The following is a 10879-nucleotide window of genomic DNA, read 5'->3' as shown; positions in this document are numbered from 1 at the left end:
GGGTAAGTAAAATGTTGCCAATGTGTTGGTTTCATTTTGAGTTTGCCATCTCCTTTTGACAATCCCTTCGACCATGCAATGACATAAATAAAATCAGCTGATGAGATGAGCCAACCTGTACATAATTGAACCATGCAATAAACCGAACAAAGCCAAGATTCTTGATTAGGTGAGCGTGGCTGTGTGTGCGTGCTGCTATATATCCTATTTGTAAACCTTTACAATGGGCATACTTGCCGCGGGTATATTCTAAGCCCCCTAACCCGCTGGGGAAGAGCGTTTTTATTCATCTGGGGATAGATATTTGAATATTTTTTTTATCAAAATTTTCAAAAAATGCTGGCTGGGATAAAGTTGAAAACATGAGTATCAATTTAGTACGGAAATGCAAATAATAAAACCGGTTTTGAATATAAAAAATTTTAATGAAAATTCTAATTTTAAATTATAAAGGAGCCTTTCCAAAATGTTTAGTTTCAATTTTGGAAATTCAGAAATATATTCTTTCCATCGTCTTAATTTTCAAACGCAATTTTATTTACAATTCGATTTATTAAGTTCGTAAATTATCAAATTACAAATTATTTCTTTAATTAAATTACAAATTTTTAACGCATTTTCTTGAGATAGGTAAACAAATATATTTGTATCATACTAATGCATCATGTACTAATGTATCATATTTATTTTTACTTTTTATTCCTTTTTTAGATAAAAAAAGTAAATGTATAGACGATCTTATGCGGATATCAATAAACATACACGATGATTATTTATAGCTATGCTGTTATGATACTATATTTGGAATATTTTACAAATAAAAGATAATAATATAATAATAAACTTTAATGGGAATTACGATGCGGAACGTAGAAATGAAGATTTCGCAAGTTCTTATCTCGTGCGTGCTATATAAAGCAATTATGGTGGCAGACCCATAGTATATATGTCCTATTAAATAATTTGCATTTGTATAGCAGCGTAATAAATGCTAAGCAATCATATATGTACATACATATATACATAAAAAGTATTTTAAAAGATTCCTACAGTTGTAGCACTTAACCGGTTGCTTCTGTCTTTAAACTATTTCTCGCGCAGTCGGCATGAAAGCTTCCCAATATGATATAATCTTACAAAAAATGGTGCAAGGTTAATAATGTACATCCATATAATTGGATTACTAGTCACCTGTTGTTGATGAGCCATTTGGTCTTCAATATATTTCATTGTGTTAATTTTAAATTCACGTATTCTGTTTAGTTCAAATCGTTCCATTTCTTTCTTAATTTCGGCCGATATGTCATCAAATTGCTGTTGACAGCGTTGAACTTTTGTCTGCCACTAGAAACAAATATTATTAATAAGTCATAATGTAGCACATTTATTACTATATTTGAATACCTCTTCAACTTCCTCTTGAGCCTGTTTTAACTTATCAGTTCTATTGGCCAATTCAAAGCGACCACGGTTTTCACGTCTCTTAGACAATTGCAATTGTGCATGTTGCCAATTTTGAAAAACTTTGACACGTTCATGGAATACAGATTTTACGGCACTAAATAAATCAATATAGTCTTTAATAAATTCGGCCATTATGAAAAAGTCAGAGTTGGCCTGCTCTGAACGTAATAATTCGATTTTTTCTTCTACATCAGCTAAACTCGAAAGCGCGCGTGAAAGTCCAGTATGCTCTTCACAGGTGCTCAACATGGCCGCCGATTTCGCGACTAATCCAGTAAGAGCTGATAACTCTCTTCGCGTAGTAACAAGTGATTTGAAGGCTGAATGTAATTTTTGTAAGTTTGCATCCAAATTTTCAACTTCAGTGATTTTTTCATCGAACCACTAAACCAAAAAATTGTATGTACATAATTGATTAGATTAGGTTAATTTGCTAAATTCGACATTTATTATCTGCTTACTGGATCACTTTCGTCCATTTTATAGGTTATTTTATTTACAGTTTCTCCAACTTTATTGAACAGCCGCATTACTCCAGCGCCGCTTAAGGTAGCTGTATTAACGGCGCGTGGAAGTTCCTTAAAAACACGAGTTACTAATATATTAGCGTAAACTAAAAAGGCAAATTAAGAGCATTTACTTGATCACTTTCTAAGAAATTAATGAAATCTACATCAAGGCGAAGCACTGGATGTTGGGCAGTACGATTTACATAACGTTGCAAAGCAGCTCTACGTGTTTCCACCCACTCAGAGCTTCTCGGTGTACCGGGCTCGGCTTGCTGCGGGCTCATTTTTACTTTGGTGCTACCTATTAAAAAAATTAGTTTGATCAAAGCTAGGTACAAACACTAGATGTCTTTCTAAATGTTTTTGAGTATTAAAAATTCGAGCAAATTTTCAAATTGGCCTATTCTCCAAATGGAAATTGCGGTGTCATATAAGTTTTCTAAAAAGAATATAAAACAATTCGTATAAATAAATAAACATCGCTGGCAATTTTCTACAGACAGCAACATTCTTATTGGCACGTTGTAGGATTTTGTATTTTCTGATTCGCAAATAGTTATTGTGTCCTATTTTGGTGGTTAACCAAATATTTAAATATTTATTTTTTAAAAATATTATGTTATTTATTTGAAGCAATGCGGAACGATACAAGGTGGCAGCATGAGACAGCTGATTATTAACTTTTTTTATTTGATTTGATACATTAACTTCCGGCGCAGTACGATTTTGAAATTTGTCCATCGAATTTACAAAAACAAAGTACATGGAATTTTTATTTATGTTTGTAGGTATGTCACCATGCTGCCACCTTGTATCGTTCCACCATGATTTGAAGTATAAAATATTATAATCAAAAATTTTCTTTTTGAAGTATTCAAAAATTTTCAGTTACCAAAAAGTAATTCGATAATCAAATATTTAAAATTCAAAGTATAAAATACAAAGTTAATAATTTAACAACAAATAATAACCACTATATTTACCCCCCCTCCAAGAAAATTAAAAACCAATAAATAATTAATTAATATTAAATGTAACCTTTTTTGCTTTTTGTTGTTTAATGTATTTGTATTTGTATTTAAATTAGTGTTAATAAGTATATTTGCTGGTTTAAGTAAATCAATCGAAAAATTTTTAATAGTATTTTTGTATTGAATTGTAAATGTTTTATGTTTCTTAGAGACAACTTTAAAAGGTCCTTCATAAGGTGATTCTAAATTAGATTTACGAAGAACTTTAACAAAAACATACTCACAATTTTCAAATTTTTTAGGAACGAAAAAGTTTTCTTTGTTGTGATGAAAAACTTTAGAACGAACAAGCGAAAAATATTCTCTTATTTTGTGAAGAGCGTCATTAGAAAAATCATGTTCTTTATTACTATTTGAAATAATTAATTCACCAGGTATTCTAAGTGTTTGACCATAAACAAGTTCAGCAGATGAACATTTTAAATCTTCTTTAATAGAAGTTCGTAAACCAAGTAGAATGAATGGTAAAATGTCAGACCAATGAACCGAGTCGTTTGATGCTATAATTGCTGCTTTTAGACTTCGATGAAATCTCTCTATCATGCCATTTGCTTGGGGATGGTAAGGAGATTTATGAATTTTATGAGAACCTAAAAGTTTAGTTAATTCCGTAAAAAATTTAGAGGTGAATTTTGAACCTTGATCTACTGTAATATTTAATGGTATACCAAATCGTGGTATATAATTTTGAATAAAAGTTTTTACTATAGTATTTGTCTTTAAAAGGATAAGCTTCAGGCCAACGTGAAAATCTATCAATAATTGTTAAAATATAACAATTTTCATTTGAAACTGGAAGAGGTCCTACAATATCCATATGAATATGTTAAAAACGACTTGATGGTATTTGAATTTTTTGAATAGGAGATTTAGTATGTCTTGAAATTTTGGATTTTTGACAATTGATACAAGATGAAGTCCAATCGTTTATTTCTTTACGCATGTTAGGCGGCCACCGTGGTGTGATGGTAGCGTGCTCCGCCTATCACACCGTATGCCCTGGGTTCAACTCCCGGGAAGAGCAACATCAAAATTTTAGAAATAAGATTTTTCAATTAGAAGAAAATTTTTCTAAGCGGGGTCGCCCCTCGGCAGTGTTTGGCAAGCACTCCGGGTGTATTTCTGCCATGAAAAGCTCCCAGTGAAAACTCATCTGCTTTGCAGATGCCGTTCGGAGTCGGCATAAAACATGTAGGTCCCGTCCGGCCAATTTGTAGGGAAAATCAAGAGGAGCACGACGCAAATTGGAAGAGAAGCTCGGCCTTAGATCTCTTCGGAGGTTATCGCGCCTTACATTTATTTTTTTTTTATTTATGTTAGGCCAATAATATTTATTTTGAATTAATTTTCTAGTTGTTCTTATACTTGGATGAGATAATGAGTGAATTTTGTCAAATATAATTCTTCTCATAGAATGTGGAACATATGGTCGAAAAGGTTGTAGAGAAACATCACACAATATGATTAATTTAATAACTGGAATATGAATTTTTTTAAAATTATTTTTAGAATTTTGATCAGAAATGGTTTTTTGTAAAAATGTATCAGTTTGTTGTTCTTTATATAAAGTTTCTAAATTTATATCTTGAGTTGAAATTGCATTTATTTCTGGAATACGGGAAAGTGTGTCGGCAACTATGTTGTCTTTTCCACGTATATATTGAATATCTAAATTGAGCAATATATTCAAGATGACGTAGTTGACAAGGAGATCATCTACTTTAGAAATTAGAACATGAATTAAAGGTTTATGATCAGTATAAATTGTAAAAGTTCTACCTTCAAGAAAATGTTTAATTGAATTATAAATTGCCAAAAGTTCACGATCAAATGTTGAATATTTAGTTTCTGTTGTAGTTAATTTTCTTGAAAAATAAGCTAAGGGTTCTAGTATATTATTGCTAGTTTGTTGAAGAACTGCTCCAATAGCAACATTTGATACATCTACTGCTAATGATAAAGTACCATTTTTGTCGAAATGTGTAATTAAAGTATTTTTATCAAAAAGTTTTTTAACCTTTTCGAAAGCTGTTGTGGTTTCATTTGTCCAATTTAATTGTTTGAGCTTGTTTTTAATTGCATGTGTTAACATTTCATGCAGAGGACTAAGTTCTGTTGCTAACATTTTAATATATCTGTGATAGTAATTTATCATACCTAAACATTTTTGTAATTTATTTATAGAAATTGGTTTTTAAAAATTTGTTATGATTTCAATTCGATCTAAAGATGGTTTAATACCTTCGCCTGAAATTTCGTAACTTAAGAAATTTAATTTATTTACACCGAGAGTACATTTTGAAGGTTTGATATTTAAATTAAATTCTTCAAATCTTTTGAAAACTGATTTTAAATGATTTATATATTGATCTTCATTATCACTGGCAATTAGAATGTCATCAATGTATGTGAATACAAAATCGAAATCAGAAAATACTTCATTAATAAAGCGTTGGAAAGTTTGAGCACTTTTTCGTAAGCCGAAAGGCATTCTTACGAATTCAAACATTCCAAAAGGGGTAGTTATTGCAGTTTTATGAATGTCTTCTTCTGCCATTGAAATTTGGTGGTAAGCACGCACAAGATCAATTTTGGAAAAAAATTGTTTGTTTTTAAATCAATTGTTAAATCGTGGATATATGTTAAAGGATATCGATCTGGTGTAGTAATAAAATTAAGTCTTCGGTAGTCTCCGCAAGGTCTCCAATCATTTGGTTCTTTTTTAGGAACGAGATGAAGTGGAGATGCAATAGGAGAATTTGAGGGTCTGCATATACCCATTTTAACTAAGAAATCAAATTCGGCTTTAGCAATTTTAAGTTTGATTGGATCAAGACGTCTTTGTTTCGAAAATGGTAAAATACCTTTTGTTTCTATACTGTGAACCGTATTGTGTTTAACTTTTTTAGTATAATCTGGTTCGCAGGTAATAGATGGTAATTCATTAAGTAATTTTGAAAACTTTCGACAATAGGAATTTTGAGTGAGAAAATATCAGAAAATCCAGAAGATCCAGCAACTTTAATTTTTGTAGTAGAATCCATTATTTCTTTACTTTTAATATTGACAATAATTCCAAATTTTTCTAAAAAGTTTGCTCCTAAAATTGGTGTATCAATGTTCGCAATAATGAATGGAAATTCAAAATCTCTTCTTAAACCTAAATCAATTTTAAGTAGTTTTGTACTGAAAGTTTCAATTGAAGAACCGTTTGCTGCAGTCAAAGTAAGATCAGAATTTCTTTTATAAATTTTAAATTTCGGAATTTGAATTATGATTTTGATTAAAGTATACCCCCATGCAATACATTTAAGAGCGTTATTCTTAAATTTTTTGTGATACCAACAAATATTTGTTTGTGAATTAAAATTACGATTGTTTGAAAAATTTCTGGATCTTGAAAAATTTCGAGATTTGGATCTATTTCTATCTTTAGATCTTGAACTGATTTGTAATTGATTAATATCATTAGAAATTTTATTTAAATTTTGATAAATAGCCGTAGTTAATTCAGTTAAATTTTTAACGCATTGTTCTAAAATATTATTATTTATACTCGAAACTATAGGAGATTTGCAATAATGGGGTTTGTTGATTAAATCAAAAAGTTTGTCAGCTAAAATAATTACTTCATCTTTATTTTGGTTGTTACTAGAAGTTAAATGGATTTGTATTTCTTGTGGCAATTTACGAATCCATAATTTGAAAAGTAATTCTTGATTTACAATGGAGTTAGTACCTATAAGTGATTTCATAAATCTGAATAATTCAGATGGTGAACGATCACTAAGTTCAGTTTTTGCAAATTGTTCTAATCGTTTTTCTTCGCTAAGAGAAAATCTTTCACATAAATTTGTTTGATTGTATCATATTTATTGAAAAGAGGAGGAGGGTTAATAACGTCAAAAATTTTAGAAATAGTATCTCGTTGAAGGGTAACTAGAACATTTTGAAATTTTAAATTATCATCAGTGATATTATTAATTTCAAATTGTTCTTCAACAAGTAAAAACCAGGCATCGGGAGATTCTTGCCAAAATTGTGGTAATTTAATACTTTTAGTAGAAGAAACATTTGTAAAGTTATTTTGTGTTGAAGTATCTTGTGTTATATTAGAGATGTTGTTTTGTGTTGTATTAATGTTAGAATTTTGAGTTGTGTTGTGAGTCATTGTGTTATTTGTATAGTTATTATTTTGATTTTCCGAATTTGTAAAATTACGAGTTCGTACTGGTGAACGTAGAACCATATAAAAAAAAATAAATAATTTGAAAATTAGAAAATATTTAAGAATTTTTTTTGGAAAGGGAGTTAACAACAAAAAGATACTAATAAGATAATAGTTGATAGATAATATTAACAATTGTATATATACAATTGTTTTTGTTTTTATCGGCCTATTGATAAATGATTCAAGGTTCGATTCGAGCTCAAGGCCAGAACAATAATTTTTTTCTAATGATAATTATTGTTATTTTTTTTTAATTTTTCTAAATTTGAAAAATTGTATTTTGTTTTTGGAATAGTAAGTAGAAAATTTTTCAGACAACCTGCCATAACTGCGCAGATAGATCCATTTCGAAGGGTGCTAAGCCTTCATCATCAGTACGCTTTAGGCACGCTGCGCTAACCATTTAGCTATACAGCGGTGGCTTCTTTGATTAGCAAATTTGCTACTTCTATTCCTTTTACCAACTATATTTATTCAGTGTTACGCCATCTGGTGCAAATCACTGATAATGCTGGATTTTTGTTTATTGTCAATTACTTTGTTTGACATTCCCAAGTGCTCATGCAAAAATTAAAAAATAACAATAGTTATCATTAGAAAAAAATTATTGTTCTGGCCTTGAGCTCGAATCGTCAAGGTTCGATTGTATATATATTTATATTTAAATCAATAATATTAAAAAAAAAAATAATTAAATTTAATTAATTTTATATTATAAATTCTTTAATAAAATAATTATTTTAAATATATATACTCACATGAATATATTAACATAAAAATTTAAAAAAATATTTATTGAAATTTTTATTTTTGAAATATTGATTGATGATTTGCAATGGCATTTACGTTATTCGAGAAATTTTGATTGTTGATAAATAATTTCGTTTTGATTGTAGTTGGAAGTCTGGCCAGTCTGGTGACTAGAAGGTCTATTGAGTTATGTATATCGATTTCTCTGATGAGCAAATAGCTTTCATACATGTAGAATGCACAAATTGTAAAAAATTTCATTACTTTAACATTTTTTTGCTTTCGCAAATCGCAAATCAGTTCGTGCACTTAAAAATGTTGTATGTACATCTGCAGATAATGAAATACATACATACAATAATTCAATTAGATATTTGACGTTTCAGGATTGTCTTTTAAATCGGCACTATGACGTTTGATTTCTGTTAAATTTTAAAAAATTTCTTTTTTTGTTGATTTTTATTTATTTTTGTATTGTTATCTCTTAAGAATAATTTTGTTTAGATGATAAATTTTTATTTTAGTTTGTTTATGTGGAAATGTTTTTATGTCGGAATTTTAGGTAAATTTAAGGAATAATTTTGTGATATAATTTTTTTTGCTTGTTGGTGCGATTTCATTTCTATTATCTACGTCATGTTATAAAAAATTAAGTTTAGCACATGTTTAAATGAGCATATAAATAACTGGTCGTTTGGTTACAAAGCAATTTTGTGTATTGCATAAAATGTTCTAGTTCACGAGTTACACTGGGTTGTTTTCATTTTTCTTCATATATTTTTAAGTTGCGTTAAACAATTCATGATATCTTGAACCACACGTGTCTTTTATATTTTAAGTTTTGCATTTAATATTGGCAATATGACGGTTGAAGACGGTTGAAACTTGGTTGCGCGGAAGTACTACACCACTTTTGTCAAACGAAAATTATATCGTTCTTGAACTTATTGGGGTTTAATTGATTCGATTGCAGGATCGTTGGTAAGATCGCCAATATATTTGGTGGTTAACCAAATATTTAAATATTTATTTTTTAAAAATATTATGTTATTTATTTGAAGTATAAAATGATATAATCAAAAATTTTCTTTTTGAAGTATTCAAAAATTTTCATTTACCAAAAAGTAATTCGATAATAAAATATTTAAAATTCAAAGTATAAAATACAAAGTTAATAATTTAACAACAAATAATAACCACTATAGCTATTACTATTATTTTTACATGTATGGAACAGAAAAAAATTTTACAGAAACATTCTTGGTGGCAAGTTGCAAGAAAAAATAGTTGCCTTAAAAAGGCCCTACAGTGTTGTCCACCCACTTCGAAAGTATCTTTATCAATACTCACTTATAATATTTTTTGATGGTGCAGGTGGAATTATTCTGCCATGCCTTATATATTTTCCTGAGAGCACATCATGTATTCCTAAAAAGTCACTGAATCGCCTCATTGTACTAAACTCAGAACGCTTGAATTTTGGTATGTTTGTTTTCGTTGTTACTCTGTAAAAGTTCATAATTTTAAAAAATATAAATAAAATGAAACTTTTGATATGGAAAATATTATACGAACTTGTATGTTAGATACGAGCCCATCCCATCGCCAACTTTTTGTGGCTCTGCAACTATAACTTGAATGAAGTAGTCGCCATTATCAGTAAGCACATCTTGAAGATTACTTGATGAAACGCGGCGCTATAGGAAATTTTTTAACAATATTATTGCAACAAATCATAGATCTTTAAACGGTCATAAATATTTGTAATTGACGGTAATATTACTAAATAAATAAACCAATCAATCAATCAACAACAAAGCTTTATAGTTTTGTGATACGTATAAACTGAATACATATGTATGTATATTAAGATTGGTGGGACATTTCAGCAAATATCAGGAAGAAGTGCGAAACCATAGCCAATCGGCCTCAGATCCCGCAAGGGACTGTCCAAAGCGGTAACCCGTCTTCAAGCTTAGGGGGAATATTATTGCCGTCAATACAAGACAAAAAAATATATACATATAACATGACCCGTGTGCATTTATTGAAATTTCATTAGTATGTATGCATGTGCACATATGCTTGTTGATTAAATGATAGGCGTCACGACTCAAAAAATAAAGCGATAGCCAACTGTGGGTAGTTGGCATTATGACATAGTTGTGCTCGACACAAACTCTTTTCAATACAATTAAGCTCTTCGTGATAAATAATAAATAACACAAACACCGCCCATTTTATCTAAACAAAGTAGCCACAACGGCAACCATTTGGCATTAAACATGCATAAGGAAATTTAACATATATCTTACATGTATTTCACTTGTTGGTGTTACAGCAAATAAATCGTTGTCAATCGATCCAGGCGCTGGCACTTCCTCCTCATCGTCTTCAGGACCGGATGCACTTCCATTATTTATGTCCACATCAGCGAAATGCTTCTGGGCGTCTACTATGCTCTGTTCATCAGCCATATTTTATTAGATGCACGCGACGTTTTCAGTAACAATAGGAAATATCAATTAACTACTTTTTCAGTAACAATAGGAAATATCAATTAACTACTTTTTCAGTTGTTAATAATGGTAGAAGATAAAAATGATTAGTTTTATTCTGACACCCGAAAACACAAAGAATGCAAACGAAATTTCCACTTTTCACTTTGAAAATCAACTGTCGATAAAACAGTGTACGCGCTTAGTGATGCCATATTCCGAATATGTATGGTTTAACACCCCTACAAGAATACTGACTATCATATGACTATCATCTGATTGTCAGCAATGTCAACCTAACGATCAGCGCCTCATACAAACTTTCTATCACAAACTTAAGGGGACTTGCGCAAATGTGATGTAAACATCTGTGTACGTGTGAGTTTTTGTCTCCTT

At 30.0% G+C, this 10879-nt stretch overlaps 1 protein-coding gene across 2 annotated transcripts; it reads right to left on the bottom strand.

Annotated features, from left to right (window-relative positions):
* Positions 1-515: 515 nt before the first annotated feature.
* Positions 516-10666, bottom strand: Snx1 (sorting nexin 1). Of its 2 annotated transcripts, XR_010949964.1 has the most exons (9): positions 10301-10666; positions 9561-9682; positions 9336-9490; positions 2105-2274; positions 1926-2042; positions 1405-1848; positions 1192-1344; positions 1016-1132; positions 516-951 (listed from the first exon to the last, which is right to left on the bottom strand). XR_010949964.1 is itself a non-coding variant. In XM_067768803.1 (8 exons), the coding sequence occupies exons 1-8, from the start codon at positions 10460-10462 to the stop codon at positions 1082-1084; spliced, it is 1374 nt and encodes a 457-aa protein (XP_067624904.1). In that variant the 5' UTR covers positions 10463-10666; the 3' UTR covers positions 516-1081. The 2 variants fall into 2 exon arrangements, 1 of the variants encoding a protein (XP_067624904.1); XM_067768803.1 differs by having other exon boundaries at positions 516-1132.
* Positions 10667-10879: the final 213 nt, after the last annotated feature.

The sequence above is a fragment of the Eurosta solidaginis genome, chromosome 2, assembly GCF_040869045.1.
Source record: "Eurosta solidaginis isolate ZX-2024a chromosome 2, ASM4086904v1, whole genome shotgun sequence".
NCBI classification, from domain to species: domain Eukaryota; kingdom Metazoa; phylum Arthropoda; class Insecta; order Diptera; family Tephritidae; genus Eurosta; species Eurosta solidaginis.
Note: the sequence above shows the minus strand (reverse complement) of the source record. Positions and strands in the feature narration are given on the sequence as shown.

Excerpts from the sequence above, each read along its gene's own strand:
- Snx1 (XM_067768803.1), bottom strand. The coding sequence starts at position 10,462 with ATGGCTGATGAACAGAGCATAGTAGACGCCCAGAAGCATTTCGCTGAT. Across the intron at positions 2,275-9,335 it reads ACCATCAAAAAATATTATAA|GTAGCACCAAAGTAAAAATG; the intron begins GTGAGTATTGAT and ends TTTTTTTAATAG. Across the intron at positions 1,345-1,404 it reads CTCAAGAGGAAGTTGAAGAG|TGGCAGACAAAAGTTCAACG; the intron begins GTATTCAAATAT and ends ATTTGTTTCTAG.